This window comes from Apostichopus japonicus, chromosome 11 (assembly GCF_037975245.1).
Source record: "Apostichopus japonicus isolate 1M-3 chromosome 11, ASM3797524v1, whole genome shotgun sequence".
NCBI classification, from domain to species: Eukaryota; Metazoa; Echinodermata; class Holothuroidea; order Aspidochirotida; family Stichopodidae; genus Apostichopus; species Apostichopus japonicus.
The window spans coordinates 21,085,563-21,105,538 of NC_092571.1; the positions used below are offsets into that span (position 1 = coordinate 21,085,563).

At 37.1% G+C, this 19,976-nt stretch overlaps 2 protein-coding genes across 4 annotated transcripts; one reads left to right on the plus strand and one right to left on the minus strand.

Moving 5' to 3' along the window:
• Positions 1–5: 5 nt before the first annotated feature.
• On the minus strand, positions 6–7,228 carry LOC139975914 (sulfotransferase 1B1-like). The gene is made up of 7 exons (XM_071984204.1): positions 7,087–7,228; positions 6,283–6,426; positions 4,974–5,086; positions 4,150–4,390; positions 3,413–3,507; positions 1,069–1,264; positions 6–316 (listed from the first exon to the last, which is right to left on the minus strand). The coding sequence occupies exons 1-7, from the start codon at positions 7,103–7,105 to the stop codon at positions 207–209; spliced, it is 918 nt and encodes a 305-aa protein (XP_071840305.1). The 5' UTR covers positions 7,106–7,228; the 3' UTR covers positions 6–206.
• A 303-nt stretch (positions 7,229–7,531) lies between these two features.
• Positions 7,532–19,055, plus strand: LOC139976480 (uncharacterized). Of its 3 annotated transcripts, none has more exons than XM_071985266.1 (2): positions 7,532–8,060; positions 14,182–19,055. In XM_071985266.1, exon 2 carries the CDS (start codon positions 14,274–14,276, stop codon positions 14,943–14,945), a length of 672 nt encoding a protein of 223 aa, XP_071841367.1. In that variant the 5' UTR covers positions 7,532–8,060; positions 14,182–14,273; the 3' UTR covers positions 14,946–19,055. The 3 variants fall into 3 exon arrangements, with proteins under 3 accessions (XP_071841367.1, XP_071841365.1, XP_071841366.1); XM_071985264.1 differs by lacking the exon at positions 7,532–8,060 and adding an exon at positions 11,174–11,779; XM_071985265.1 differs by lacking the exon at positions 7,532–8,060 and adding an exon at positions 13,277–13,425.
• Positions 19,056–19,976: the final 921 nt, after the last annotated feature.

Below are 19,976 nucleotides of genomic sequence, written 5' to 3' on the forward strand. Positions count from 1 at the left end.
AGTTTATCATCGCATCGCCATATTACCTCCCCTTCTGAATCACTAGACCACCTTTTTTATAAGCTGAAGACTTTGTAATTTTTGTATTGAATTTAACAGATAACTAGACTAATATGATTTGATGTTTGAAGGGTTTTAATTATTCCACTTGGAATGAGCCTGATATAAATAATAGGCTGGAGAGAGACTGCCGTCAAAACTTTGGACTACTCGAAGGAAAATTCCAGACCAGTTCCTTTCATTTTCTCCTTGTAAATTTCATCAATCATTTCACTTTGAGCTACGGTAAACCAATTCTTCCAATCGCCGACGACACCTTAATGCAAAACGAATAGGAAAAGATTAAACTAGTTCATCTGTGGGTTCATAGTTGTCTTTAAGTTTGCAGTTTCATGATCTCATATGTGCGCATGATCGGAGAAAACTAAGAACTGACAAAATAAGCAGAATCTCACGCAATATATTTAAGTGTTAAGAATGAATTTGTCAAAAAAGCATTCCTTAATTGTTTAACAGGAAAGGTAAGTAATTAAAAGATCAGGAAGAACAAATGTGATAAATTGGTCACAATTATACTACATTTCAACATGTTAGAGGGGCGGGTGAGGGGGGGGGGGGCGAGGCAAAACGTTCCTCTAAATAGATTGGAAGCTTACGTATGCCCAGTGCTTGGACTTTGCTTATATTACGGAAGACCTTCAGAAGACCAAGGATTGCACACACAGAACACAGGATTCGATGCCTCTTACAGAGTATTACAACATATTGGTACAGGCTTTTTTTTTCTTATTCAGTACAACCTACATAGTCGAAAATTCTTCAACATTGTTTCAAAAGTTGTACAAATAGCACCATTTTGCATCTATACCAACCTCCATTTCACTACATTTCTTCACGGGGGAAACACCTCCCATTTAACCACTCCCATTTAACCCCTCCCCTGGACGACATAACATTTATCACAACCGGTACAAACATAATGGCTGCACCTTGGACTCTAATGCTATCCTGCCTGGGTCCATTTTGACCATAGCACTTATTTTGCCAAACAATAAGGAGAATACGAACCTTTCCTCATAAATTTAATGTGACTTCCTTCTTTCTTCTTCCAATCTTTCTTCTCGCCTAGAATTACATCAGGATTTGATTTTGGATTTGCTGCCATATTTGCAAAAGTGGAGTTCCTGCAGATTTCATTAATCTCGTCGTCTGTCAATGTCTTATCTAAAAACACAGCCATTTTGTTTACGACTTTCTTCAAATCCTGAGCAAGAAAAATGGAAAGAGAGAGAGAAAGAGGCCAGAGCAAGATGAAATAATGAAATTAGTAAATCCATTAACGCAATCAATGTTAAAGCAATTAACAAGTCCAACTTCAAGCTTAAAGGAAACAGGGAGATTTAGATCAATATGCAGTGGCGGAGATTTCTTGTCAGAAGTGGGGGGGGGGGGGGGTTGCAGGCCATTGATGAAATAAAAAGTCATAACTGCTGGCTCACTATCTAAGTGGAGCGCCACCATAAGTTGGCGCGAAGTGCACAAGAATTTTTTGGCAAATATTGCCTCCCAGATTGCAGTAAATGGCACTGCCCAGGCCTTGAAAAGCTGCATTTAACCAGGGGCGTATGCAGGATTCTCTAACCCGGGGGCGCGTATTACTATCTAAGCGGAGCGCCACCATTGGTTGGCGCGCAGCGTACAAGCAAATTTCTGGTTTTGGTACCCCCAGATCACCGGAAATGGCACTTCTCGGGCTTGAAACTGACCAACCATATGTACACTTTTGCCTGAGAACCAAGTTTTTTCCAAATACTTTTTTCTCATCTATAACCTTTTTGAAGATTGTCACCAGTCACACATCACGTTCGACTTCATCACATATCCTGTGGATCATTGCTTTTGTAGGTGATTCTTCATCGCGGCCCACAATATCCGTCAGCCCCACTGTTCAGAATTTGAAAATTCACAATTCTCGTGAATAAATTCACTTCAAAACATACCCATAATGTTGCACAAAATATCATCTATGGACAACCGATATAGAAAAACCTCCTTCAAACCCTAACAGACGGGTCAAAATTGCACGAGTATGATGAAGTATAATGAAGAATGTTGGTTAGGGAATTTTCGAAAATTCAGACGGCTACTAAAAACTTTCGTTGAAGGAAATAAAAATATACCAGATATTTCCGAAACCGAACACTACACACATCGACAGTTTTGAGCATGGGCGCAGATCAGTCTTGGATAATGGTGGGGACGCGTGTCTGTTCTATGACACTATCTAAACGGAGCGCGACCATGGGTTCGCGCGTAGCGAAGGATTTTTTTGGGGCAAATATACCTCCCAGATCGCCGGAAATAACACTTCCCAGACCTAATGATGCTCCTAAACCTCCTTAAGTTTTAGATCTCATGGCTTAGAAATTTAGTTTGGAGAAATACATGGGCGTCTGCAGAAAGAAAATCAGGGACAAATAATCCAAGTAGACTTATGTATATACGATGGGTCAGGGGTCCTCTCCCAGAAAATAAATATAGACTGCCGCAAATGCGATTTCCGTCCATTATTTAACAACTGTGGATAAAATACAATAAAATGAGAACTGCTGCATGTCATTTGCACAATGCTGGATCAAACTGCGCCAAAGTTCAATACAGGGGAACTTGAAATGCAGCTATTGGTCAAGACAAATTGGTGGGGCCACGGTATTTCATGTCCCCACTACTGAAAAAGTTGGTGGGGACGCGTCCCGCTGTCCTCACCAGGATCTGCGCCCATGGTTTGGAGGCTGTTTATCGTGGAACGCCATTTTCATGCTCACTGATATGATGTGATATCTGCTGTTTGCTTTACAAATTCGAATAATTTTGTCACTGTTCCTCTTTCTCTTCCCGTTTTCTTGCCGTATTTTCTACTCCATCCTTTTCTCCTTTTCTCTCTTTCTTCTTTTTCTTTTCCTTCCTTCACCACGTTGAAGTTGGCAAGTGTATACAGTTCCAAAGCTATTCAACAACAACAAAACGTTATTTTGTGTATGTCTGTTGTGGGGTGAAGTTAGCGCTATGAGCTACAAGTTCCAATGCGCAAGGTGGGGGAAAGGGGCTAGAAATAATGTGTGGGTCAATTCTAACTCGGTTTTCGGTCGTTAATTGTTGATGTAGCCTACCAGGTAAAAGGTTGAAATGACTTTAACAATTTCAAATTAATAATTTGATTTATTATGCCATTTGGAGCACATAACATAGGCTATAACAGAACATTACTGGCAAAAACTAGGGGGGGGGGGTTGATTGTGTGGGCCAACCCCCCTCTTCAAAAAGTGGGGGGGGGGTTAAAACCCCCCAACCCCCCTGTTGCTCCGCCACTGTCAATATGGAAAACAAATGTAATATTGCAGTGTCTGCTCACCTTTTTCATATCTTCATATTTGATAAAAAGGACGTTCGGTTCATCTTTTTTCTCCCAAAATTGAAGGACGTGCTCGAACCAGTCACCGAACGGAACTTAAAATTAAATCAATCACGAAATTGTAAAATTAGTTCGTGGATTTAATTCAGATATACACACACACGCACACACATGTTTGTGTTTCATTCAGACCGAGGAACCCATTGTATTTTCCATTGTTCAAATCCACGTATCCTAACTTTAACAATACCCCATACAATAGAATTCTTCCGAGGACGTGGTGATTCTTTAGAAATCACAACCGAGGACCTGAAATTCTTTTGTTCAAGTCCTCGGTCAGATAGCAAAACAAACGCACACACACACACACATATATATATATATATATATACCGGTATATATATATATATAAATATATATATACCGGTATATATATATATATATATATACCGGTATATATATATATATATAAATATATATATACCGGTATATATATATATATATATACATATATATATATATATATATATATATATTGGGATGGGAATATTGAATATATGATAGGATATTGAACAGAACTAAAGTCGTGACATTCTCAACCAATTTGTAAACGTTCCCCAGTTTATGTTCTCTCAAGCTATATAGTACATCAGCGTTGTCTAACGCAGTGCTAATCATATGTATACCGTTAAGTGAATATGTTAGTTTACAGCGTTATCAGTGATATTATAACTTACGTAAACCCGCAGTGAACTGTTCGATAAACTCATTCCATCCGTAAGTTGGCAACAATTGATTTGCTAAGCAGAAGTTGTAATAGGACACGATTGCATCTTTAGGGTTTCTTGCTACGTAGATGACTTTGGCTCGCTTTTCGAATATTTCATGAGGCAAAAATCGCAGTAGAAAATGAGATTTCAAGAATCGTGGTGAAGGAGCTTCTTCAGCTAACTTGTAGCAGCCATCTGAGCTTAAATCCTACATGTCGAAAATATAATAAATACAGACACAGACGAATTAAATTTCAATGTTTAGACTGTGAAATAGCATATTTAAAAAACAACACAAACACACACACAAAGGCAGAATCTTAAATATGTTGTTACAGAAGCAAATAGAAGGCTCATTATTGACGTTTTTGAAGATAACTTAGAACCTTATAACGTTATAGCAACGTCAATCAAAAATGTTTGATAAACGTTCTCGCAATTTAGTACACAGTAACGTTGCAAAGACGTTACCAAGTAGCGTTGCCCCAAACGCTGTCTGCACGTTAGTCTTCGTATGTGCCTAGAGTTTTTCTTTAAATCACAAATTCATCCATACAGTGAGGCTATTAAAAGGGCCTTAATTATTACCGTATATTTGAAAGCGTGAAGATATTAACTTGGAAGGGGTGGGGAGGAGGAGCCGGGGGCGTGGAGGTCTCATATTCTCTTCGAAGGGAACTACAATCTTTAAACAAGAAATAAATCAACAGAAAGTCATTTTAATACTCCTTAAATTCAGCTTTCCAATACAAAATGTAATTGATAGTAAAACCATTATTTTTATGCCTTACTTTAATGTTTTGAGGAATTTCGAGAAAAACGTGTTCCATTAGAAATATTTTCTCTTTCACATGTTCTTGACCGTGAACGATTTGACTCATGATGTACTGCGACCATGTTGTACCTGAAAGAAAACGGCATTAATATAAAAACAAACCATGATCTAACGTTTAAAATAATAGTCGACTCAGTTATTTCAGTAATTTACTGTATCCAGAAATGTTTAGGAACAATGAGCATGATGAAATATTTACGATGAGAAGTTGAATTGGACCAGTGTTGGTACCAGAACTACCATCTCTTATTATGTTCTTAGTGGGTGGGGGTAGAGGGTTTACGGTCCACCCCTTTCTTAGTCACACAATAATAAAAAAAAAATAGTTATTAGCACTGTATACCCTGCATGTAGACCTAATTGTAGTCCAACTTTATCTCTGAATATGCCTATAATTTCTTTCTTTTCTGTGAGAAGTCTTCCCTCCCCCTCCCTCCCTCCTCACCGACACCCATACACGAGAGTCTGCTTCAAAGACTCCAGGGCTACACCCTTTCTTTATAAAATTCTGGATCTACCCCCTCTCTATCGTATCACGCCCCCACAACCGTTAAGTAAGCTCTTTCACAAGTCAACTTGTCTGTATTCAATATGTTACGTCGAGTTGTTGTTAACTGAAAGAAATATGGTTTGAAGAAATATACAGTATAATAGTCATAAAACTAAGGGGAATATTCCTCTGGCTGGCTCTATCCTCAATTACTTTAAGGAAGTGGATCACCGTATAGGTGGTAGCGACTTAACGTCTGTGGGTTAAGGGGAGAGCCCTGAGCCCTGGAGCGTTATTGGCCCAACCCTACAAAAAAACGTTTCACTCAGCACATTGCGTTCAAAGGTGACAGGTTGTAGAATATGCAGTAACCGAATGTTATTGCACTAGTGCGATGAACTTAGCGAATGGCTGCTCGTTGCGCTTGTAATCGCTGGCTTCGCTCGCTTTATTGGCCCCATCTAATCATTGGCCCGGGCCATGGGTCCCCCTCCCTCAAGTGAACTGTTTCGTCGCTGATATGCGGTCCGTGAGATCTTTAGGGCAATGTTTTTCAATAGCGTTACTTACCGGGTAGGCCATTATAAATCCTAATTTTCTTGTTGATTTATCGTTGGATCCTGATATAGTTGGAAAATTGTAGAACATGTTCTGCAATTTTGCTAAGCTGTCAATTTCAACCACCAGAAAATCCTTTTAACCCCGACACCACCATGAATGATGTCAACAGCTTTTAGTTTTGGTATAGGTTATTCGACATGGTCATGAGACTTACCTGACTTTGGCCAGGTAACAATTGTAACATCTGTATCTCGAATCTTTAGGTCGTAAATGTCCTTCATGTATTCTTTTGAAGCAAACAACGATACAACACTATTATCTTCGACCCGTAACATGGGCTTCGCCGAGTCAATTATTCCTACAAAATTAGATAATTAAATAGAAAAAAAAAATAATGAAATAACAGTAATTTTTATACCGTGTAAGTACTTTTCTCGAGAAGGTTTCTTGTATGGGGGGGGGGGGTTGTTTTGATAAGGGTGGGACGTGGGTGAATTGGGTTTACAGAGGGAAGGGATTTTCAAAGGCATCGCTATTTCACATCTCATATATAGTTATGATTGTAATGCAGCTGGTCTGATAGTTGCATCTGGTCATGTAAGGATATTTTTAAGGCTTTTTTTTTTATAAGAGCTTTGCTTATTCTATATGTGATATGAGATTCCTAAGCCCGCATGCAGGTTGCTTGAGTTAAGTCAAGTTCACACAAAAAAAATGTGCTGCCTAGATTTGATTCGCGGGAATGGATACATCGATAAATTAACTTCTGAACACGACTTGAAGCAAGAATAATTTTCCATTCCTATTAGATTAAGACATTCTTTTGTAAAGCAACCGTTAGCAAATAAAAGATTATAATTGTTAGGTTTTATTACTTGTTAAAACAAAATATAGTTGTGGACCCTCATGTATAGGCGTACTGGACCGTCCCAAATTGGGAACCCCCACCTCGTACGCAAACGCCCACATGGCGTCGATTGTAATGCTGCTATAAAGAAAATTAGAGTAGGGAACTTACCCGTGTCAAGCTCAGACATTTTGCTTTTGTTTTTAACAGGTTGACGGCCGTAACATATAGCCTAGATATGGTACTGACTATATAGGAATGTACGTAATTGCAGCACTATATTTACTATACGGTTAACATTAATAACACTATCAGTTGTATTCAGTTATGTTTTATATGATCTCCAAGTCACCAATATTTATACACCCGTTAGAGATTAACTGTACTTTGCCCCTTTCATTGTAATTATATTTGGTGTCTATATTTAAGCCTACCAAATATTTATCAATAAACAAATAAATAAGTCAATGTATGAAATAAAAAGGAGGACCAAACTTTGGCAGTTTGATACAGTTATCGAAACAAGTTAAACATTGTTTACTCTTAGCAAAGTGCACCAGCCATGATATTTCGCAAATAATTCATCATGTACACTATTAAAATATTAACATTAAACTTAATAAAAGACAGATATCGTGATTTTTGGTGGGAGGTGTACAATTAATTCACTGCCCATGCGCGGTTATTGGACTACCAAGCTCGGAAAACCGTTGCCGAAAAGTTTTATATAGACGGTGTGCGTAGGATATTGTACACACTGTAGTGTATACGCTGTGTGTACCCATCTCAGCACCATGCACTAGACCTGTATATGCACTCTCGCATAGTGTAATTTTTCTGACAGGCTACACTGTCCGTTATAGCTATGGAGAGTGTTGTAGCGTGTGCACCTCCTCCTAAACGACCAAGAGGAAGACCCCCGAGTGGTAAACCTCCAGCAAAACGTGCTTATAGTCTCGATCGGGCCAAACGTGAGGACACAAGAGTGTATACCTTTTTAGATTCTTTTCCTTCTTGGGTACAACAAAAGAAAGAATTTGAAACTCCATCTGGAGATGGTGAAGCTGGACAGAAGTCGTCGCATGCGGAGTTTGCCAACCACCTACTGAAACATCACATCGACAGCTGTGTCGTTCATGTAAAAGGTAAGATTTCTTTTTCACACATAACCAAATGATAAGGCAAGAGCAGACTTTTGCCCACATATTGAAGAGCCATAGATATAAGTAAGGGATAAGTTTTCAGTTTTGAATATATAAGCCTGATGGTAATGACTTACACAACAAAATAACTACCGGTATAATAATTCACGTGTCGTTATTAATTTTAATCCAGAAACTTCATTGAATTTGATGAGATGTGGACTCAAAGACAACCAACAATTTTACCATTAAACGGGCTTCTGCATGTTGAGTTTTCTATTTGTCGCATTTCTAAACTTATTATTATTATTATGCTTCACGACGCCGGTTTACTGTTTGTGAGGGATATGTTTTTGCCAGATGTGTAGCAATTGTCCTTTAATGCTTTTCTGACCAAATTTAACCTTTTAAGGTATCCCTTTACTCGTTTCTATGGGATCCTTTCTGCAATCCCTAGAAATTGGAAAGATTCTCTTAGTTTTGTAAACGATGTCGGGGACCAGCAAGATCACCTTTTCAATCGTGTGCCTCGCAATTCTAAATTGTCGCAGTTGGTCTATCCTCCACCTTATTGACTGTATTTCACTTCCACCAAAGGCCTGCGCTAAGTGGAGCGTTATTTTTGACTTCTCACAGGACGATTGGTTAACTATATTTAAGATTCCTATCCGCACGCTTTCTGAAGCTAAAATCCAATATTTCCAGTTCAGATTTCTGCACCGCATCTTAGGTACCAAAATCGGCTTTTAACTTTAATGAACAAGGCGGCTTCCCCGATCTGTACCTTTTGAAATATTGAGGATGAAACAATTGAACATTTATTCTGGTCCTGTCATGTGACGTATAGCTTCCTTTTAGATTGCGAACAGACAATTTTTTGGAAGACAGTTGATTTGTTCATAAGAAGATTTTTTCTCCGGCAAGCTTGTAGCTGGTTATGACCCACTGAATTTCGTTATCCTCCATATCAAATAGCACATTTTCAATTGTTAGTATAACAATATTAGGCCTGATTGCTTTAAGTTCTTCTATAAAATGAAATTTATTCTTAACGTTGAAAAATACATTGCTTCGAAAGCGAAATTCTACTAGCTCTGCTCGTAGAAAGTACATGGCGTTAACGGCTTGTTTTTCTCATCCGATTAATGATCTTTGCGATTCTTGATTTATCCTCTGCCTGTCGTCTCCCTAAATCTTTTCTGTATTCTGCTTGGGATTTCATTTTATTGTTGTTTAGACTTTCTCTGCTGTTTCTAGGTGTCTTTGTTTGTTTGCTCACAGTGTATATATTAACATATTTGTGTATTTATGTATGTATGATAGACATTCGTAATCTACATCAATTTTTTTAGTCTGATACCTAACAGAAAATACACTGTTCTTCCTAGTGCTGTCCTGGAATGTGAATCAATAAAGCATAAAACAGTCAGAAATCATAGCAGACAACAGTAAATAATCATTGAAATAAACCCATTTCATGTTTCATCCAATTTTACCACTATTTTTACATTCCAAGACAAATTCATTTTGCCCAACCGAATGTAGGATAGGATGACCCCTTTACTGTTAGTACAAGTCCTCCTTTACCGATAAATCTGCAGACTACACCAGACACAAAGAAAGGTAATCTTCAGCGAGTTGAGATCGAGAAGTATACCTACAGTGTCTGCTCACTGAAGTATCAAACCCAACTGCAGGGTTCGGGTCTTCGATTTGCGTGCTTAGTCGCCGTGTCTCAAAATACGAACCAACTTTTGGGGATATTCAAGTCTCTGCGCAATTCATGAAAAATACGCTATATGCTATGGGCATACCTATAATATCACCAATCTATTTCTATTTTCTATTCTATTCAATTTATTTGTTCCAGTATAAATATAAAATTGATAAGTCATCAAATACGTTACTTTATGCATTATCCGATTTAGAAGGAGCTTTTGCATACCATTAAATACAATACTTGCTAGATAAATTGGTCGTTTGCATTACATGGATTTTTTTATCTTTGGGACAGGAGCTGTTAAAGCGGTTTTCCACACCACACGGTGTATTTCATTATTTTGTATTGCTTTCCTGAAAGATAGATATAAATATTGGTACTAAGTCATTTGAAACATATATTTAAAAATCCACAAAGGAATATTATCTGACCCACACGCTACACCTGTTGTTAGTTTACTAAATTGTTTACATACAAGCCTGGCTTCAAATACAAAACATTAACAGGCTTACAATCTGTATTGGAAATTCTTTTTAATTTCCTTTCAAAAAGTCGAACGAAGTTTTCAGGTAATTGTATTATACTTGTCATGATAATTAAATACATGTTATTATGGGATTAGGAAACCAAAACACTTGTCTTGTCGTGAGTCGATACTCGTTTTCTAGCATATATAGTTACCTGTACTCCGGGGTACTCGAACTTGTTCATTTGTACTCGCAACTCATACTCGGGCATTTTCAATAGTATGGAACTAATTCAAAATGGCGTACTGGTTTAAGCTCTTGTACTCGTACTCATACAAAGGGATATTCAAGTTTGTCCTTGTACCTATTCAATGCAGTTGTACTATGTATGTATTGTATGTATTTTAGATCCTCCTGCAAGCAGGAACTCGCGAAGAAGCCTCATTGGCTTATTAAAGCCGCAAGCTGACCGAAGTCAGTCTCTTACATTCATATTTAACGTCCATGATTATGAATTGTTAATTGTCAACAACTCTGTAACTGGACGACATATACATTAATCTGGGAGTGACTTGAACCGGGGACCTTATGATTTACCGTACTACTCGTACATACCAATCTGAACTCAACATAAACTATTGAAATTATCTTATTTCTACCTGTAGTGTTTATATATTGACTATATCGACCTTCAATGGTGGAATACACTTAACGTCCCATGGTGTGGAGCACATTGTGTGTAGATAAAGCACATTGTGTACAGACGAGGGAAGTGGAAATATCGTTGACCATTGATAAATGTTCCCCCACGTGGAACAAGACAGTACTAGTCGATAACTGAGCAAGAAAATCGATCAATTTATCGACTCCGTAGACTTACAATGTTGACAGTCATAGATTACATTTTCAGGTGCCTATTACACTTTTTATGTCATACATCTTAGTAAATCTATGTACACTGATCCATGCCTTTCAGGAAATTGTGGATAAAGTCCTCGGTTGCATAACTTGAACTTATAAATCCTTATCCTGTTGTCTTTTCCAAGTCGATATCTAAGGATGAAGCAATGTTGATATGGACTGTAATCTCGCTATTGTAAATATTCAAGGTTAAATATGTTTCATTCTCTGGACCGTCTCTCATGCCAACTATCGACAAATAACAGACAATAAACAGTCGCATTGAACAAGGAAACAGCAAGAATATATAGCGTGCATATGCGCAAACGACTGGATGTTTTAACAGAAAAAAGATCCTATAAAACTTGATAATTATCAACATAATTAAAGCGTTAGTCATTCGAAATGGATCTCTCTTTAAAACCTGTTCAACAGAGTTGAGTTTTATTTGAAATCGAACTTCCTCCGTACGTATACAGTGAAATTATGCCATTATTTAAGGTTTGGAAAGTCGAACTAAGCTTTCAAATATTTGAACTTTGCGATTCTCTCACGACCTGAGTTTATCTCCTCTGAAGTGGAAGTATACTTTGGAATTGTCACAATTTTATTGGAGTACAGTTAAACATTTATAGGTAAGTATTAAATTATATCATTAATGCCGATTAGAGAGAGGGAAAAAAATCTGGTTAATGATTTATTTTGTGTTGATAATATGACTAGCAGACTGTATGGTAAAAAAAATCCTATACGAACTGGAAGATCATACCACAGATATAAGTAATGCTTTCAGTATTTATATTTATTTCATGTCAAAGAAGGTAAAGATCTATAGAATTTTAAAGTGTTCTCCATGAACATTATTTACCATCTAAAACACCTTCTTTACTAATTTCAGATCAATTGGTTTTTTTCCCTCTATTTGTCCCTCTACAGTTTATCTCCTACCTCTCCTCTTCCCCCTGTTGGTTTCTTTCTTCTCTCCATCCCTTGTCTACTAATCCTCTTACATCTATCTCTTTTGTGTTCAACCTGCTGATTAACCTGTCTGTATTCTGTGTGTGTATTTGTCCCTTCTGTTACTGTAACTTGTCATTCAGCCTCTGAAGAAGATCCTGCTAGGATCGAAACGTCAGGACTTTTTTGGGTCTATTATTATTTTACTAAGTACAAAATATACATTTCTCATGTTCGTTAATGAATATTCCTATTTGAAGTAATTCTCTCTCTAAAATCGAATTAAAGGCATTTGATCCTTTTAATCGAATTTAAAACAACAATCTCTATAGTTTTATTAATTATTATATTAATTTTTAAACTATGGAGAAGAGCCAAAAAAAATTAAAGCTAGAACCAGTTACCCTGGGTTGCAATCCAGAGGTCATTAAGCTGGTTCGGTGATTCCGTTTCTAGCAATAAAACGTCTTTGCTCCTAAAGTTACCATTGATTTAAAATTTCCTAGTCAGTTTTCCATTAATCGTTTTACTTATATAACCCTTTTAAACTGTCTGATAAAAGCCAAAATACATCCACTATAGGTAATGAACGAAGATAACATAATTATTATATCACACAATAAGATAACATAATGAGTACATTACAACGTTTACCTATTTACTCTAAATTTCAATGGTTCACAAATGCAAGTTTGCGCATATCAATAACATCGCTGATGTTTTGTTTCAATTCCACAAAATACTTACCTATCTCCCAGCTAGATACTAAAGAAACTACATGGTTATGTAGGTGACTAACATTACCTTATTGTCATAGAGACAATTTTTTTTTTTTGTGTAATAGGGATAAATATATATATATATTTTCTACTGGTGGAATTTTTTTTCTTTTTTTCTTTACGACACTATATCCTCGAAGACGAAATAACCTGTTACTATGATTTGTTTGATGGTAAAACAAATTGGTAAATGTTAAAACAAATGTTTGATGGTACACAAAAGAAAAAAGCTTTGTTTGATGGTAAAACACAAATCATATTCTGTACTTCCGTCGTGAGGTAATTAACCTGTCTAAAAGACTAAGTGCGTTACGTAATCACACCCATAAACGTTGATAACACGAGCTCTATAAAACCCACGGATTGCAGTGAAGGAATTCACAGTCTCATTTATAACACAGCTAGGGGTTCAGTGCGGTATAGGCCTAATGTATAGGACAAATGGCTAAAATGCTTTCTTTTACGGTATTTCCTACTGGCATGGTTGAGCTATATGTGTCGATATAGGCCTTTCATTTAACGTTGCCGGTGTAAAGTGTTTACAGGTACGTACCGTATGATATAAACATTGGATAATATGAATGTGTTCAGTGTTTCGTTGTCTGTGTGAACGTTGCGTCAATTGCTCGTATTCTGATACCATTAAATGTTTAGACCCGAATCGGGTTATGACCGAATAAAATGAGTATTTAAAGGTAATCTGTATAAAGACCCCAAATTATAGCAAGCTATATTTGCTAGAAGTTTTCAAAAAAGTACTTTCCTGGAGGTCGTTATTTCTCCAAATTGTTCTCATACATTGTTCACACAAGATGACTGAATGTCCTAGTGAGGAATATTTCCTCGAAGGTTGTAATAAAAACAGTTTTAAGAATTTTGACCAAAGGTGACCCATATTTCAATTTCAAGCATATTTGGGGCCTATACAGCATACATTTAAGTCGGATGTTAGCATGATAGATAGGTATGAGGTCTAAACACAAAAAAGAGGACAAAGGGAAATATGTCACCTAAAAAAACATATTTTGCGTATCAGTTCATCAAAAGTAGTTCATAGTTGTCAAAGTTTCTCAATGTAACTATAACGGTTTCAGACGATGCATGCAAGCAATATTATCAAACCGTGTCAAAAGATTAGTTTTAAACGGAAATGTTACTTTCAGGTAAATTTTGCAGTCGGTGATATATTTGTCAGAAATTTTAGCATTTCAAAAGAGATTATTTTCACATAGGCGTTTTGTGAGTGTTATTCTAATTTTGCCTAATTTTGTCCTTTTTTCGTCTAATTTTGCCTGTTGCAGGTTCCTGATCACCACCTTGGTTCCATGGCTGTCTGAAAAATTGGCTTATTACACTTTAAAGATTATTATCATTGAAACTATACACCGACAACATGAACAAAGATACCAATCCAACCAACGCCTTTCCGAGCGGGTTTGATCGCTGGATGACCTTGCAATTGACGAGTCAAAGAATAACGAGAAGGGCCGCCATTTTGAATGCCCTGGAAGAACTCAAACTAAGCGAGTTATGCAAACAAATCGATGCTACTTTACAAATAGAAAACTGCAAACGAGAAGTAGTTTGCGAGAAGTTACAAGATAACCTCAAGGAAAATAGATTATATTGGGGAGCTTTGCATAGAATGTTAGCAAACTCGTTGGAAACGGAGACCGCGCAACGACCAGTGACGTCAGAAATGTTACCATATGGACGTTACCATGGCCGCAGCTTTGCCAATATGGCGGACAATGTTCAGAGGCAACGAGAATATGTTAGACAAATGAGGATGAAACATGTGACCGATTTGTTGAAACTGAGTAAAAAGGAGAGCAGTGTTTTAATTGACCGGGGCATCCCTACCGACGATCTCCTTGGTAACACTGACAAGCCTTTATCACAGAGATTGCAGAGAACCAAATCAGCGAAATTCAAGTCCATCAAGATCAAAGCGAACGCGGTTGCAAAGTTTATAGAAATAGGAGATACTGTCAAAGAAAAACACCAACGTAAGCTCAAAAATACAAGTTTCGTCTTTAAAACTGATGTTGAAGATGACCTTTAACTCTGTAATATAATGAAAACCTGATCACATTATAGAAACGCACAATCTTGTATTAAAACGCTTAAAGGGAGTGAAGACTCGCGCACAAAGAAACGTCTGATGCCGGTAATCTGATCTAGTTTCGAATGAGGTTTAACAGAAGTGTTAGACACCACCATCGATCCCAGAAAATAACAGCTTGCTACAGTCGGCAATTAGACACTAGTGTACGGTCAATACATACATGCTACGGTCAATACCCACAACACAGTGTACATAGCCGCGATGGACATCTCAGGTCTAGATAAAAGATAACAAGGTATACCACGTTTCATTACTGTCTGCATTTTGCAGCGACAAGAAAGCAACTTCACTTGCAAGCAACGGAAAGTTAACTTTGTTTACAGAGGGCGGCACGCGGTTTGGGTCGAGTCTTCAATGCCTTTAATAACATGTGGTCTTCTCGTGACCTCACGCCAATAGCAAAAACTATTCTGAAACATTCGCCATTCTTAATTGTATTTATTCACCGACTTGTCTAATTGACTTTCCTATTACTTGAAGTATTACGAGTTAATATTTTCAATAAATTAACCTGGTCGAAAAGCCAGATAAAGCTTTAAGATCTGTGTTTATAACAAGAAACATGATGGACTTAATAGTATTGATACTGTTTCAAATGCAGATGGGTTAAGTTTAATTCTAACGAGAGCCATGGGTTTTGGTATGATCCACTAAGAAGAAAAAAGACTAAGGAAAATTCCTCTTTGAGTTTAACTTTTCTAAGAAAGACATACACTAAAATAAAATATATTCATTCAGGAAGTGTGTCATTCGTAAACGCATTTAATTGTCATCGTGTGGATAATGGCGGCTATTGAAATCAATATACTCTAAATAAAATTTAAAAAATGGTATTAACGTTATAGTTATATATAGTGATGCACTCAAAAGAAGGACTAGAATGCGCATTTGGTGAGCAAGTTCTTTTTATGATTACGGTACTGCTCGCGTTTATAAAAATTTGTTTTTTGTTTTGTTTTTTGTTTGTTTTTTTTCCTCCGTTTATTTCAACTATACATTAATATACAAATATGCAAATAACGTATCTATTCAAAAATAGCAAAAGTTAAATAACAATGAAATTGAGCAACACCATGCAGTATAATAACGACCAACGTGGCGGATAGAAAACAAATAAGTATGATAAGAACAATTAGAAGAAGTACTACAAATTATAGAAAAATCCACAAGAAGAATCCCAGACTTACTAGAAAATATTACAACGAATAACAGCAAAACATAACAATTGAGGATGGGGAAACTGCGAAAAATTAAATATTTGAGGTATTTATTAATGAGGAGAAAGCATCCTTGAGTTCCTCGAAATTAATTTTATTCTGATTATTTTTTTTGTTATGACGAAAAATATAGTTCTCCACCTTTAATGCAAACGTGAACTTATGAATAAATTCATTACAACTTAAGGTCTTGTTTTGACGCTTGGTACTGAAAATATATATAGAACTTAAGATGAAGAATGAGAAAATTATAAGGGTGACGTTTCTTTCATAAAAACCCAAAGAAGAAATCCTCTTTTGTGAAGTGAATATTTATACCAATAACCTTACTGACCACTTCACCTATAAAAGAAGATGTGCTGTGACATTCCCAGAAAAGGTGATGAATGGTTTCAATTTCAATTTTACAGAATGAACATAACGTGTTGTCAGAGATACCCATGAGGTAAAGGAGTCTGTTGGTTGGAAGAATTCTATGTAAGAAACGGAATTGAAAGTATAGGAGAGTCTCGTCTCAGAAATAGAGTACCAGGGCATAATGAAAATGTTACTCCAATCGTGACAACTGAAACCCCTAAACTCTGCTTTCCATTTGGCCATAGCAGTTGGCTCCACGGCGATTTTAGTCATGTAGAAATTACGATAAAGATACTGAGAAACAGAACCTGTATAAAACAATATGTTATCAAACAAATCAGTATTTAAATTAGTACTGTCATAAATGCTACACCGAATCCATTGAAGAGGGATACATGCGAATCAGTCCTCAGTAAACAGTAAAGGGAAAGTGTGCCAGCTGGAACTTTTCTTTGAAAGTGTGGTAACTTAGGGCCTTATTGTTAATGTCCAAAAATCCGAAACAAACTTCACACCCTTTTTGTACATGAAATCATAGTAGAAAATCTTGTTATTGATGCGAATATGATGATTGTTCCAAATTATTTGATTACCGAAGTTATCAGAGGGAGAATTAAAAAGAAGCCTCCAGCCATGCTCTATAACTGTTTGGTCTACAAACATATTAGACAAGCGTGGGAGATCTTCCACCTTACAATTACACTGAAAAAGCAGCTTACCACCTAACTTGGACAAACTGTCAGTAAAAATTGGCTTCCAGACTCTTTCAGTGTTATCGCAAGAACGCTTTATCCAGGTACATTTTAAACTATTAATGAAACTTGGGATATGCACAACATTTAAACCTCCTTTATCTAAACCATTAATGACACTGTTTCGCTTGACTTTATCCGGGTTTCCTGACCAAATGAAATCAAAAATGGTACTTTCTACATCCTTAATAAAGTTACGCGGTGGGTTAGGAAGAACCAAAAACAAATACACAAGCTGTGATAGTGCATAACTTCTAACCAGAACGTTGCGGCCCACCGGGGTAAGATCTCTTGTAGACCAAAGTCGCAAACAGCTTTTAAGCCTTGAAAGTTTGGATATATAGTTTAATCTAAAGAGATCGTTCCCATTGTGCGTAAACCAAATACCTAACATCCTAACAGGACCAGCGGAAAACTTTAGATTATAGTTGTTTACAAAAGCAGGGTGGAGATGGACGTAAGACCCGAGAGGAAACAAAATGGATTTATCCATATTAATAAGTCAAACCCGACGAAATTTTATAAATGTTAAGAATACGGAGAGCTTGATTTAAGGATGAATGGCTACCGTCCAGAAAGAATGTGGTGTCATCCGCATACTGAAGAAGCTAAGGTTCGATACCACCAATTTCAATACCATGTAATCTGCTGTACACTTTGTATAGATAGCCAAAACCTCAGTACATATAATAAATAAGTACGGGCTAAGCGGGCAGCCTTGACGCACGCCTCGCTGCACCGAAAAAAAACGGTTGAAAAGCCATTATTGCAAACACAAGCTGTGCAGTTGCTGTAAAAAGTACGCACCCAATTTATAAAACTTTGACCAAAGTTAAAATACCTTAAAGATCTTATAAGAAAACTCCACTCTAGTTTGTCGAAAGCCTTCTCGAAATCGACGAACAACATAAAACCTGACATTTTGTGGAAATTACAGTGATCAATAAGATCAAGAACGTACCGGATATTTTCCCCAATAAACCGGCCGCGTAAAAAACCTGTTTGGTTTGGACCAATGAGAGTTTCAATGACACATTTCAGTCTAGCAGCGATAGCCTTTGCACCAATCTTATAATCCGCATTCAGTAAAGAAATTGGGCGGTAATTATTTAAGAGGGTAGAATCTTAATCTGCAGGTTTTGGAATGAGGGTAATAATGCCTCTGGATTGTTCATGAGAGAGATGGATATTATTGTATAGGAATAATTTAAAGAGTCAACTATAGTTCCCCAAAAGATGCCAAAACTTTTTATAAAAATTTGCTGAAAGGCCATCACTGCCAGGAGATTTGTCATTATTTAAAGAGCTAAGTGATATACTACACTCCTCGAACGTAAGTTCCCCTTCACAGCTATTAGAGTCGTTCTGATTTAAATGCTTCGGGGGCAAATTAAGAAAAATCGTATGCGGGTTACAATGACTGCTCTTATATAAATTTCCATAAAACTTTTTGATATTTTGGAGAATAACATTACCGTCCGTATGAATATTACCATTAGCATCACAAATCTTACGAATAGAGTTCTTTTGTTTATTTCGTTTCTCAAGGTTAAAAAAAATATTTGGTGTTCTTTTCGCCTTGTTCCACCCAACGAGCACGAGAGCGGATAATAGTTCCTTGAAGTTTAATGTCGTAGAAGAGCAGCTGTTCATTTCGAGCATCTTGTAAATGTGTTCGGGTCTCAGGTGAATCGTTACTGAATAGATGTTGTTCCAGTTGGGCTATTTTTTCTGTAAGCTCTTCCTCTCTATGTCGCCTTTCTTTTGCTTTTTTCCTTGCAAAGTCTATATGCTATCTTTGCGTATCAGAAACTTGAGGCCTTCCCATCGCGATGATGGGTTTGAGTATGAGATGTCGGGTACATAGTCCTGGATGGTATTTGTGATCGTAAAAACATAATCTGGGGGTCGCTTAAGAGAGAATTATTTAGCTTCCAGTAACCAGGTCCTCTCTTTTCGTTGGCGAGAGTGAGAGAGAGATGTACGAAGGAATGGTCTGATTGAATGCCTGGAGAGTGTGACGACTCGGATACTGAATGGGCGATATGACGAGAAATCAGGAAAAAATCTAAACAGCAGTACAAACCTGGGGTGATATTGGAGGTCCAAGTAAAATTTTCGGTTCTGGGATTTCTCTCCTTCCATATGTCGATTAGAGACAGCCTAGTCATAAAAGAAATACATTCGTTCCGTGCACGGAAATTTGTTCTTTGCTGCCCCCCTTTCTTGTCGATGTCAAGATTGAACACAAAAGTTGAAGTCTCCTCCTATGATCAACGTATCACAAGTAAACTCAGAAATGGTTTGAAAGAGATTAATAAAAAATGTTGGGTTATCCAGGTTGGGGCCATCATGATGCACACAATGGTTACAATTTTGTCTGTAATCGCTATATCCGCAATGACGTATCTGCCTAAGTCATGACTATGCCACTTTAAAAGGTTAACGTTGAAAGAGGTTTTAAATAGAATGAAAACACCGCAACTGTTTTATGTGCAATGAGAAAATATAATATGTTCTCCCCATTCATTTTGCCAGAGTTTCTCGTCCATAGGTAGGGAGTCTCTTGTACCAGAATGATTTGTGCATTCCTTCGGTGGAGATAGGAAAAAAGACGCCGCCTTTTATTATTCTGACGCAAT